Source organism: Staurois parvus, unplaced genomic scaffold (assembly GCF_062004578.1).
Source record: "Staurois parvus isolate SC_StPar_1 unplaced genomic scaffold, SC_StPar_1.0 ptg000045l, whole genome shotgun sequence".
NCBI lineage: Eukaryota > Metazoa > Chordata > Amphibia > Anura > Ranidae > Staurois > Staurois parvus.
This window is the reverse complement of record NW_028317841.1, coordinates 2,755,781-2,768,685: the sequence shown is the minus strand read 5'-3', so window position 1 is coordinate 2,768,685 and position 12,905 is coordinate 2,755,781. Positions and strand designations below refer to the sequence as shown.

Below are 12,905 nucleotides of genomic sequence, written 5' to 3'. Positions count from 1 at the left end.
ACACAAATCTCCAAGACTGTGAGTAAAACCATAAAAAACATGTTCCACGAAAGTGGAGAGTTAAAACATTAGTTCAAAGAATTACAGCATTATAAACTCTGCACTTACCATTTGAAAGTATCTTAGGTTTATTGGCTGGATTGAAGCAGATGTTATGTAAAATAAGAAGGACCATGGAGAATTTCACTTTCTGCTTATATTTTGTAAGTTCAAGAAGAATTTCTAAGCTTCCTTTCATCTTCATGATCATCAGCTGACCATCACTGGACAAAGACAAGCTCCATAAAAATTTAAGCCATAGGTTAGCTAAATGGCTAAGGCTCTTGTTTCCTCCTTTTGGCCAAGATAAACACAGAAAGTGCTGTAGAAAATTATTCTGAAAACAAAAAAAAAAGAAAAATGTTCCTAATCGTTAATCTGTTACATTAATCAGTAAAATTATCCAGAGAAGCTTGTTCCATGACTGCTGTACCATATTGCTACATTTCAGGCCATTATCTGTTATAACAACCTAAATTATCATTGTTATCCCGTGGAAACTTTTAGGATTTGACATATCACTAGAACATATTCCTAAATGCATCAATGTTCTACATAATTAACTATTTCTTCTCAAAGCATTTTGTGAAGCAGAACACAATACACTGTGAGTTCCACAGTGACTTCTATTAAAGAATAATACCATCATGTACAGTATCATCAGACTTACAACTAAATGTAAAGATCTACAACTAAATAAGATTCATGCTCACACATGTACAAATCTGTATCTTCTTTTATATTGTGTTCTGTACATATTAAATATGGAAATAATGGAATGACACTACTAATAATACCTTACCTCCAATATAACTATTCTTTTAGATCAAACTGACATTTTAGACCTAACACTAAACAAAACTCCTGAAGAAAAACTAATTTAAAATCACCATACCTTCTGCATAATACACTTGCAGTCTTGAGCACCAGACATGTTTGAAAGTAGATCAAAGAGTACTTGTTGTGTGTGGCTGGTATAAGAAATTGGCTCAGCGGCGATCTTTAAAATGCTATGCAGTATCGAGCTGCTTGTCTGGGATTTCTGTGATGACTGGACAGCCATGACTCCAGTGTTCATCCAACATAGAGAGCTGCAAGCTTTCCCCCAAAAAAGAAAGGGCATTTTAATAATCACATCAGTTTGGATGCAAAACAAATAATAGCTTATGTAATAAGACAGCAATTCTACTATTACTAAGAAATAAACAAAAAACAAACAACCCCCCCCCAGAAATCTGACTACAGAAAAGTGAAATCTGATTGCCTGTCATGGGTTGCTGCACTATGCACAATATCATCATCATTGTTTTTCTCCTATTGAATCGAAGTGAAAAAATGAACACTTTTACCTATCTCTATGTTAACCCACAGAGGGCAATGCATAAAGGTAAGCAACATTTTGAGTGTAAATGTTAGGCACCAGAGCCTTAGAGTTTTACCCACTTTGCTATGTTAAGGCTGTGCCATTAGGAGAGGACAGATATAAAGCAGTACAGTTACTATACAGAGATTTTAGTAGCAAATTACAGTCAATCAGCTTTCATCGCTTTACTATTGGTGTTCAGCGAATACAATTCAAAACACTCCATATCATCAGCATCCTCTCAAAATATCATATACACCATCCTGTTTGCTCCTTCCAGAACCTTCTACCATGCGCAAATTCAGGATTTCTTCAGAAAATCCCATCCTCTGGAAATCCTTACCTGTCTCTTCAGTTTTCTCCTACCCTCTCTAAAAACAAATCTCTTCAGTGAAGCCCATCACCACTTCACCTGAATTGTACTTTGTAGTTTCTTCATCAGTTCATCCCTCACAGTTATTGCTTTTTACATCACTAGCCCCTCCCTTTAAGATTGTAAGCTCATAACCCTCTTGTACTGAACCGTATTTTGACTGTACTGTCTGCCATTATTTTGTATGCTATACTGCCTCCCATTATTTTTGATGCTATATAAATCATGCATATACAACAATAATAATGCATAGACACTTATTTTCCTAGAGTGATAATTAGGGTTGTACCGATACTGGTTTTGGTGCCATTACTAAGCATTTGCACAAGTACTTGTACTCATGCAAATGCTCCAATACCTGAAACTGATACCTTTGTGGTGCGATTTGAGCCCATATAAAATGAGTGGACTCAAATCGCACTGCAAAGAATCGCATGTGATTTGAACAGAAATACAGGGCAATTCCTGCTCAAATAACATGCGGTTTCCCTGCAGGGGCATGCGATTTGCAGTGCAATTTGAGCCATTCATTTTGTATGGGCTCAAACTGCACCGCAAAGGTATGGGTAATCAGTATAGGCGAGTACTTGAGCGCTGTAAAAAAAACGGTATTGGTGAAACCCTAGTGAGGATACCTAGCTCAGCTGCAGCACTGTCACCTGGTCTTGTGCAGTCCTGAGTATGACTACAAGCGGCCCTACCAATGCACACTGCACCAGCAGCTTCTGCTGTTATTACTACAGTGAAACTGTGATGTTCAGCAGCTGCTGGAGTGTGTCCATGGAAAGCTCATTCAAAGTCTACAGGATGTGCATAGTGCAGAGAATAGAAATATGAACAAAGCAAAGCTAAAACAACTTTTAATAATAAAAAATGCAATGGTACTTACAGTGAACAAAAGTATTCTTTTGTGACAGATATGTTTTACTTTCATCATACTGATAGCAGTCTTTTAATAAGCTTTAAGTTGCACTGAAGCATATGGAAGCCTGCTAGCAGTTTATCAATGACAGATAGAACTCCAATTAGGATCTATGTTTAACCTCCCTATACCGGAGTTAAATGATGCTGTAAAGGCTTCAACAAAATTGCTCAAAGCTTGACAAAGGCTTTGCAAGTGTTTGTAAATGCTTGCTGTATACACTGCATTTGTACAAAGCTGATGCCCATGCAAACCAGGCCATAATATATCACAATTTCTCCTACTCAAAGTCCTGTTTTACACAGGCTTCAGCTTGTATAAGAACAGTGTGAACAGCAAACTTTTACAAAGCGTTTGCAGAGCTTTCAGCAAGCTTTCTTGAAGCCTTAAAAGTGCCCTTAAGCTCATGTTTGGAAATGTTATACACAGATCCTAATGAGAGTGCTGATTGCCACATTAAACAAGATGATAGCAGGCTTCCAACAAGTTTCAAGCAGTGCTGAAGCCTGCTAGCTGCCTTTTTAAAGTGACAGTCAGTACTCCCATTAGGATCTGTGTTCAACATTTACAAACTAGAGCTGAATGGTACTTTAAAAGCTTCAACAAAGCTTGTTGAACGCTCTGCAAATGCTTTGTCAAAACTGTTCACGCTACTCTTATATAAGCTGAAGCCTGTATGAAACAGACCTTACCTAGTTTCACATTTATTATTTCAGGTACTTTATATAGCGCCGTCAATTGATGCAGTGCTTATGTATATTCTACATTCACATCAGCCCCTAACCCTCAAGGGTCGTAAAATCTAAGGTCCCTAACTCACATTCATACATACACATACTAGGGTCATTTTTCGACAGGATCCAGTTCACCTACCAGCATGTCTTTGGAGTGTGGGAGGAAACGGGAGTACCTGGAGGAAACCCACTCAGGCACAGGGAGAACATGCAAACTCCAGGCAGGTGGTGCTGTGGTTGGGATTCGAACCAACGACCCTAGTACTGCCAGGTGGAAGTGCTAACCATTTGGCTGAACACACATCAAAGCTATAAATTCTAATCTCTGCACATATGCTCAGCACAGAGAGAGAAGCACAAGGACACCATGAAAAGGCTGCATCAACCCCATTTCTGAAGAAGCATATTTCTGAAGAAGTATTTTCTACTCATGAGTGCTAAGATATGAAATATCTCAAAGCTGTATTGGTTTGCCATGTTTCAACATAAATTTCCCTGGATTCAGGATGACTGGGTTGGTGCAGCTACTCCTTTTTCTATTGTTGTAAGTTACCACAAGCCAGGAGAAAGAGATACAATGAAATTAAGTTGGTGTGGGTGATCTGTACCAAATAAATCACCAGTGCAATGAAAAACAATCACAGATATGGCTCAATAAAGGCTGCACCTTAACACCCAAGTAGAGAGTGAGATGGAGAGCTTATAACCCATCAGCATTTAAGTTACAGTTATAAAATGAAATTTAGGTGTGATAGATATAGAAGCACAAAGAATTTGTTCATCTTTTTCTTTACCTGCGGGAAAGTTCGCTGTGTAGACACAAAGTAATTGCAAAGCACCGTGCATCAACGCGTCATCCATCAAAAGCCATGGCCATAGAGAATGCAGCACCGGAGCAAGCTGACATTCCAGAGCGGCTGCCTTCCAAAGGAAACATTCAATAAAAACTAAATTTATGGTATATTCTACCCACTCAAGATTTGTAGACATAAAACAATACTATCCTGCCCGAGGGGTTTTCTCTAATGAAGAGAACTACTATGAACTAGAGATTCTCAGCAATCAGCCCTGCTATTCCAAAGAGAACCATGAAAAATTTATAGGAGGAAAAATGGCAGTCAAGTAGTTATAACATAAAAATGCACACTAAAAACCTGTTCACAAAATGTAATTAAAGGGACTGGATAATTAGAAATTAATTCACATACTATTAGCGCTACTGTCCATCTGACAAAGGATTTTACATAACATTTTCCATTACAGTAATTTCAGAAATTCTGATCCTTTTTAAACAGAAGACACAAATGTTAAGGAAATGATTTTCTAAAACTGATCTAGCTGCCTGTCCTGAGTGTTGTGTGGCTAAATGGTCAAATACAGAGCATGTCACTGCAGATTAATTACTTCTCAAAATTCTAGCTCCTGGCCTTAGTACTATGAATTCCTCATAGAGAATGTTGATTATGCTGGCACCTCAACCTTAAAGCAGTATAAAGGTTTGGTTTTTTTATCTTAAATAACAAAGATGTCATACTTACCTGCTCTTTGCAGAGTTACCCCAATCCTCCTCTTTTGTTGGGTTCCTTCCCCGGCGCTCTGGGCTCCCCCCTCCCCCCCCATTTCCGCCAAGTGCCCCCAGAGCAAGCGGTTTGTTCTGGGGGAATTCTTGCATGCTCGCTCCCTAGCCCTGCTCTGTTTATCCATAAGACAGACAGAACAAGGCTTGGCCCCAAACCTTGCTCTCATCAATGGCTCTAATTGACAGCAGCAGCAGCCAATGGCTCGTGCTGTATTATCGAGCCAGCCTCGGCTCTCGTGGATCGAGATTGGGCTCAGGCATGTATTTAGGGAAGCTGCAAGCAGTAAGTTATATATATATATATATATATATATATATATATATATATATATATATATATATATATATATATAAAAAAGAAACTTTCTGCATTTACAATCCACTTTGAAGGATCATGATGATTTTGAGGAGAGGTAAACAACCTGGCAATTTCTTATATCTTCCATGGATTCTAGTGGTGAGATCTCCACACTGCCTTAGTCTGCATATCTTCTGTGGCCATTTCAAGATGTTCCCACTCTCTTTGTCGAATGTTTCATTATTTTTTAATATCGAGAATGCAGTAACATATACAGGTGGGTGTGAACAACACTCTTAGCTGGGCAGGAATAAAGTCAGAAACTATAGCAGAGGGAGCTCCATATTGGAGTTTTAAAGGCATTTTTAGGCCTCATACACACGGAGCATAAAAACGCTGCTTTTAGGGGCATCTGGCGGGTTTTTTTCTGCCTCTAAATGCCCCTCCATGTTAGCCTAGGTGTCCATGCACACAAAAGTGTTTAGAGGCAGCAAAAAAAAAAAAAAAAGGCCAGCATGTCCAGGACCTGCAATGTCTTGGCAGAAAAATAAAACACTTGACACTTTTAAGTGAGTCAAAACACTTGTTAATGCTAGGCATGTCAAACACTTGAGTGTTAACTCATTTCAATGGCCAGAATAACCTATTATTATCATGGCCAAATAAATGAATTAACGACCAAGTACGTGATGCACCTCTCACATGTCAAGCAGTTTTTCTGTTGCCATGAGGAAAGGTGTTTAGCAGAGGCCGGGAAAAAAAGTACCATGTACTTGTAAAAAAAAAGTATCCTCTTCTCTTTGTATTGCTTCCTTTGTGTGAAATCCCTGGTGTTCCTGATAGTCCTTTTGCTTTCCTATTAACCATTAGCCGCCCGGCCAATGGCCGTTTGGCGGCTTCAGATGTGCCTCTTCATTCCGGGTGCACGCCATTTGGCATGCTCCCGCACATGCGCCGTTTGCGGTCATGCAGAGCGGCGCAGCAGCTGGATCTGTCACAGGCCGTGCACCTCGGACACGGCCGATGACAGATCCGAGTACCGGCTCCCGTTGCTGGTACCATGTGACCTGCTGTGACCAATCACAGCAGGTCACATGACAGTTGTATACAATGGATGGCTTCATTCATGATGCCATCCATTGTATACTAGTGCCTAGCTGTGAATGGTCACAGCTAATCACATGCACATGTCATGTGATTAGCTGTGACCAAATCACAGCTAAGCACAAAAAAAAAAAAAAAAAAAAAAAGCTGAATGAATCGATTTCATTCAGGTAAATGCTTGCTTATAGCAAAGTAATTCTTTGCTATAAGCAAATTGTGTAAAAAAAAAAAAAATACTGATCACTTCCCCAAAGTAGTACAGTGTTACTATGGTAACATTGTACTACTTTGGTCATAGTAAAATATGAAAAAAAAATCTTAGAAAAAATAAAAAAAAGTAATAAAAAATTAAATATAATAAAAAAAAAAAAAAAAAAAAATATATATATTTTTTTTTTCATACTGTCACCAGACAGTGTCCCTGTTAACCGCCATGCCAGTTATATGATGACGCTGTACTGCACTGGTGACAGTATGTAAAAAAAAAAATAGTGAAAATAATTTTTTTAATTTTTTCATTTTCCGAAAAATTATGACATAAAAATACAACTTCAAAAAACTCGCCATGCCTCTTATGAAGTACGCCGGACTGTCTACTCTGCAAAAAGGGGTCATTTGTGGGATATCTGTACTGTTCTGACATTCTTGGACCTCAAGAAATTAGATTGGCTGTCAGTACTTCAGGATTGATCAATATTCACATCTATACCATAGTTTGTGAACTCTATAACTTTCCTACAAACTAAAAAATACATCCTAATTTGGGTTATTTTCACCAAACACATGTAGCAGAATACATCTCGGCCTAAATTTATGAAGAACAATTATTTATTTGTAAACTTTTATAACAGAAACAAAGAAAAATGTGTTTTTTTTTCAAAATTTTTGGTCTTTTTTTGTTAATTTAGCAAAAAATAAAAACCCCAGCGGTGATTAAATACCACCAAAAGAAAGCTCTAGTTGTGTGAAGAAAATGATAAAATTTTAGTTTGGGTACAGTGTTGTATGACCGCGCAATTGTCATTCAAAGTGTGAGAGCGCTGAAACCTGAAAAATTGTCTTGGCTAGGAAGGTGTAAAATTGCACGGTATTGAAATGGTTAAAAACTGACCACGCTAGGCATGAGAGCACAGCGTGTTCAGTTCTCTGCTCTCCTCCAATGATCGGAATCTTTCTGACACCCCCCACCCCGCCTGCACAGCCATTCACTGGGGAGATTAGTGTGCTACTGTTTCTCCCTTCACTTCTATAAAAGGGGGAAAAAAAAAAGGTATTTATAATGTGTTTTCATGTACACTCACCAGCCACTTTATTAGGTACACCTGTTCAATTGATTGGTAACACAAATTGCTAATCAGTCAATCACAGGGCAGCAACTCAATGCATTTAGGCATCTAGACGTGGTGAAGACTACTTGCTGAAGTTCAAACTGAGCACCAGAATGGGGATTTAAGTGACTTTGATCATGGCATGGTTGTTGGTGCCAGACAGGCTGATCTGAGTATTTCAAAACGGCTGATATACTGAGATTTTCCAACATTGTCCTTTGATGGAAATCAAACGATTGCCCTCTGCCAAATGAGAACAGCTACACACTGATCAAAATTGGTCTGGACCCTTGCTGAACCATCCTGATTTTGATCAGTCTATGGCCATCTTTATATGTGTCTCTACTGTCCCATGTTATTGCCTAGAGCATTGCATGGATTGTTTTTGAGCCGTATCACAGCTCTTACCTTTCTTTTACACCCTAAAGCAATGATTTTCATTATGATTAAGGGAAAATGTTTTGTTTACAACAATCTGCTAGATAACTGATAATATACATCAACAAAAAGATTTAAGAGGAAAAACTGTCAATAGCATGAACCAGATGGCACAGAGTCAGTAGAAAACTGTTAATCTTTTCTGCTTTTCCTACAGTTGCCAGCGTGCAAACAGAACACTATATGAAGCCCATTTGGAAACCGGACAAACACAACAAATTAACATCTATCAGCTGTGTTCTCCTATTTAAGTTCAATGCAGACTGAAATTCAGCACTAATGTAAAACAGCTTTCAAAGTCATATTTTTCATTCTAAACCAGAACAAACATAATGTCAAACATAAAAGCAATAATCTGAATGAAAAGAAATAAATGTCGACAAAAAGGAGCAGTGTGCACTCAATCAATGAAATTAGGTCCATTTCCTAATGAACGTATGTTTACAAATGAACATGGTGTGGTTCCTACTCCAGGATACTAAAAACAAAAGTAAACTGATGAGGTTAGAAGGGAGGGAGATCCCTTCAAAATATTATCTGCAGGGTCTGCATTTAAACAATTCAGCTTGAAGCTGGACATAGCTTGAATTTCGGCTGATTCCTCCTGAGTCACCCAAAATTCAATGGGTGGGCTTTCAAGCACCAAAATCATCAGCCAGTGACTCCACCCAAGCAGATTTGGCAGTGCCATGGTATTCAGGAAGGCACGGTGTCACAACCTTTCAACAAAATAGCTAGCATGTATGGAGGAATTGATTTTTCCTTTGTTCGGCCTGCAGTCTGAAAGAGAGAAAAAGCTGGTTTCTTGTTAGCTTTACTTTCTCTTATTTCTGCAGCTGGAGCCTTACTATCAGTTTCAGCTGCAAACGGGAAAATGAAACAAAATAACATTGTGAATTAAAAGAATATTACTGGTTTTCAATTAGCTATAAGGAGTTCACACTGATATGTTTTTGCTGCGGTTCTACCTTGATAAAAGTGCAATCTCTTTAAATCCTATGGGACTCTGCACACCACTGCACTGCAGGTGTGGTGTGTTTTGAAAAGTCCTGCATGCTGTATCTTTGTTGCGGTTTTCAAAACTGCACATGAAACGCAGCTACCCTTTGAAATGAATGAAAAACATGGCAAAAATGCATAAAAATGGATCACAATTGCGTTTTTTGGTGTATTTTTTGAGCCACATGTCCCTGTTTCCCGGGTGCTTGCTGGGAGTAAGGCATGACAAAAAATGCATCAGCAACACACCAAAATCCAGGCAAAAACACATGTGCATTTTTAACTTATTTTTGCTACAAGAGCAGTGTGAAAACAGCCTACGTCAAATCAACAGCACAAGAACATGTTCCATGGGTAAGCAAAGCTAATAAAAAGGGAAATAAGGAGGTGACTATTACCCTTTCTAAGAACTTTAACCACTAGCCTACAGGCAGGGGCAGACTGACAACTTATGGGGCCCCCGGGCAATAGGGGATCATGGGGCCCCTGTGTTCTTGCCCAAACGCAAAAAAAGCCTATGAAAAAGGTACCAAGGGCATCTCATGGGGCCCCCTACTGACCCCGGGCCCTCGGGCAGTGCTCGAGTTTCCAAATGGTCAGTTCACCCCTGCCTACAGGGCACTTATACCCCATTCCTGCCCAGGCCAATTTTCAGCTTTCAGCGCTGTCACACTTTGAATGACAATTGCGCGGTCATGCAACACTGTACCCACATGAAATTTGTATAATTTTTTTTAAACAGATAGAGCTTTCTTTTGGTGGTATTTAATCACCTCTGGGCTTTTTATTTTTTGCTAAACAAACCAAAATCCATTGAAAATTTTGAAAAAAAAATGTTTCTTGGTTTTTGCTATAAAAGTTTGTAAATAAGTGATTTTTCTCCTTCACTGATGTGCGCTAATGAGGCTGCAGTGATGGGCACTGATAGGCTGCACTGATTAGGAGGCACTGGTAGGTGGCACTGATGGGCATTGAAAGGCAGCACTCATATATGGCACTGATAGGTGGCACTGAAAGGCAGCACTGACTGGCACTGATTGGCAGCACTGATAGGTGGCACTGACAGGCAGCTCAGATGGGCACTGATGTGCACTGGTAGGCACTGATATGTGGCATTGATGAGGCACTGATGTGCACTGGCAGGTGGCATTGATGGGCACTGACAGCTGGCACTGATGGACAGTGACAGGTGGCACTGCTGGGGCTACACTGATCATCAGGGCACACTGATCATCAGTGCCCTGATGATCCGTGCACATGTCCCCTCTGAGGAATGCCGATTACCGGCTCTCCTCTCCTCTCGAGCTGTCAGCGTGACAGCTTGTGAGGAGAGAAATGCCGATAACACGGGTGTTCCGTTTTTTCATCAGTTCAGTCACGTTTTTTTCAAAGAAAAAAACGGATCAATTTACATCCGTTTTTTCATCTGTTTACATCCATATTTTCATCCGATTACATCTGATTTTTGTTCGTTTACATCTGATTTTCGTCCATTCCTTTTTTTTTTTTATTTACAGAAGAAAAATAGGGTTTTCTTCTGTTCAAAAACGGGAAGTTAACAGATCCAGACATTAACGGATGTAAACTGGTGATCATCAATTTACATCCGCTAGTCCATAGAAATACATGGGTGTCCGTTTTTCATCCATAAATGGACAGATCAAAAACGGACATTCTAACGCCCATGTGAAAGAGGCCTAAAGAACTGCAGTTGGTGATTAGTCAAGGGAAAGCCTTGGCTACACAGCCTGCAATCCCTATAGGTTTAGGCAGATGTAGCACGAATGTTTAAACATTATGTCTTCCATATTTGTCATTTAGCAGATCGATATTACAAGCATGGCAGCTTTCAGAAAATTGTCCAGCCATTCTATTACCAAAGTTAAGGTGTCCACACACAATATTTGCCCAGGGGGAACTGAAATCCTAAAAGATTCAGATAACTGGGCAAAATAATAACAGGTGAACTTAGGAAACTATATTTATAATACAAGTTGGTTGTCACCTTATTTACATCATGCACCTTTCTTAGTTTATTAAAGTGGTTCTAAAGCCAAGACTTTTTTTTAACTTAGTGCATTCCATGATGAAGGTAAAAAAAAGTGTCCCAGTAGCAGTATTACCCCCTCACCCCATAAATACTTACCCAAATCCTCACTCGATTCCGTGCTGTGCCCATCTGTAGTGGCTCTCTCCTGTCTCACTGCATTCACAGGACAGAAAAGCAGGGGTCAGGGCTGAGCCAGGCTGTGTGTGTCTATGGACACATAGTCTGGTTTGGGAGTGAATCTGCATGTCTGCCCCCATAGCAAGCGGCTTGCTATGGTGGCAGAGACAGAAGAGGAGGAGCCAAGAGCGCTGGCAGGAGACCCTAGAAGAGGTGGTTAAGGGCCGCTCTGTGCAGTACTAATGCACAGAGCAGGTAAATATAACATGTTATTTTAGGAAAAAACAAAGCCTTTATAACAGTTTAAATACTGTTCATACTCTAGTGCTAGTGATCCCTGTTATTAGGAGGCAGTAGCAAGGGAAAACATGAAAATGACAAATGTTTGCATGCATACAACTATCACCATACTTTATACATAAAACTATACATTCTGCAGCATTTTGAACTTTGTTTTGGATGTCTGCTTGTGATTTTGTTTCCTGAAATTTGAAGTACATGGCTTCGGTCTTTTTCCAGTTTTGCACATATTAAACAGGTAGTATAAGGCAGAGAAAGGCAAGTTGATATACTGTACACAGTAATTGCTGTTGATGTGATATATAAAACCAAAGTGAGCATGATTCTAATAATATTACTTACTTTGCATTCTTCATTTTTATACAAACAGTTCCTTAGAAGATGCATTGTCACCTTCAACTGCTTCAAATAACTTTCCTCCTGAAGGAAAGTAATTCTGATTCAGTAAACATTAAAGCAAATAACAAGTAACACAAAATGAACAAATCCAGTGATTAGTGATCCAATTTTAATATATGGTAGTGGCAGCATGGTGAACTAGGTAAAGCAATACCTTCTACGCGTGTAAAGCAGAGAAGTAACACTTAACCAACTTACTATATCCACCCAAAGATCGATGTGTTATCCTTGGGATAGCATTAGTTATGTGTTTGCTAGACCAGTTATACTGTGCTGTGACCTGTATTTACAGACTATTTTTTCAAACTTAAAAGAATATGTTCACCTTTCAAAACATGTTAAATGTTACACCCTGAATATGGGTGTAACATATAACAATCAGACCAGTCCACACTCCTCCCCGATCCTCGCTTTGACATCTTCTCCCCCCTCGCTGTCAAATTAAAAAAAGGCTCCGCCCACATGGCCTTGTCACTCATTCATAGTCATCTGTGAATGAGAGAATACAAGTCCCTACAGCCTTGTAGTCCTCAAACTACCACAGCGCTTCACAGTTTATTCATTTAGTTTATTCATTCTTCCTGTCAGTATATCTGCTTGCTTGTACATCCTGTATGAGCAAGCAGATACAATGCCTTGAAAAAGTATTCATACCCCTTGACTGTTTCCACATTTTGTAATGTTACAGCCAAAAACGTAAATGTATTTTATTGGAATTTTATGTGATAGACCAACACAAAGTGGCACATAATTGTGAAGTGGATGGAAAATGATAAATGATTTTCAACATTTTTTACAAATACATATGTGAAAAGTGTGGTGTGCATTTGTATTCAGCCCCCCGAGACAATACTTTGTAGAA

General features: G+C 39.2%; 1 protein-coding gene across 1 annotated transcript in view; it reads right to left on the bottom strand.

Annotated features, from left to right (window-relative positions):
- RTTN (rotatin) overlaps positions 1–12,905 on the bottom strand; it is a 326,182-nt gene that overhangs the window by 20,047 nt on the left and 293,230 nt on the right. The window contains exons 44-47 of the mRNA XM_089664026.1: positions 11,987–12,064; positions 4,226–4,352; positions 935–1,137; positions 109–376 (exon numbers count right to left, since the gene is read on the bottom strand). Of these exons, the coding sequence (XP_089520152.1) occupies positions 109–376; positions 935–1,137; positions 4,226–4,352; positions 11,987–12,064 (676 nt within the window). The remainder of the gene's footprint in view (positions 1–108; positions 377–934; positions 1,138–4,225; positions 4,353–11,986; positions 12,065–12,905) is intronic.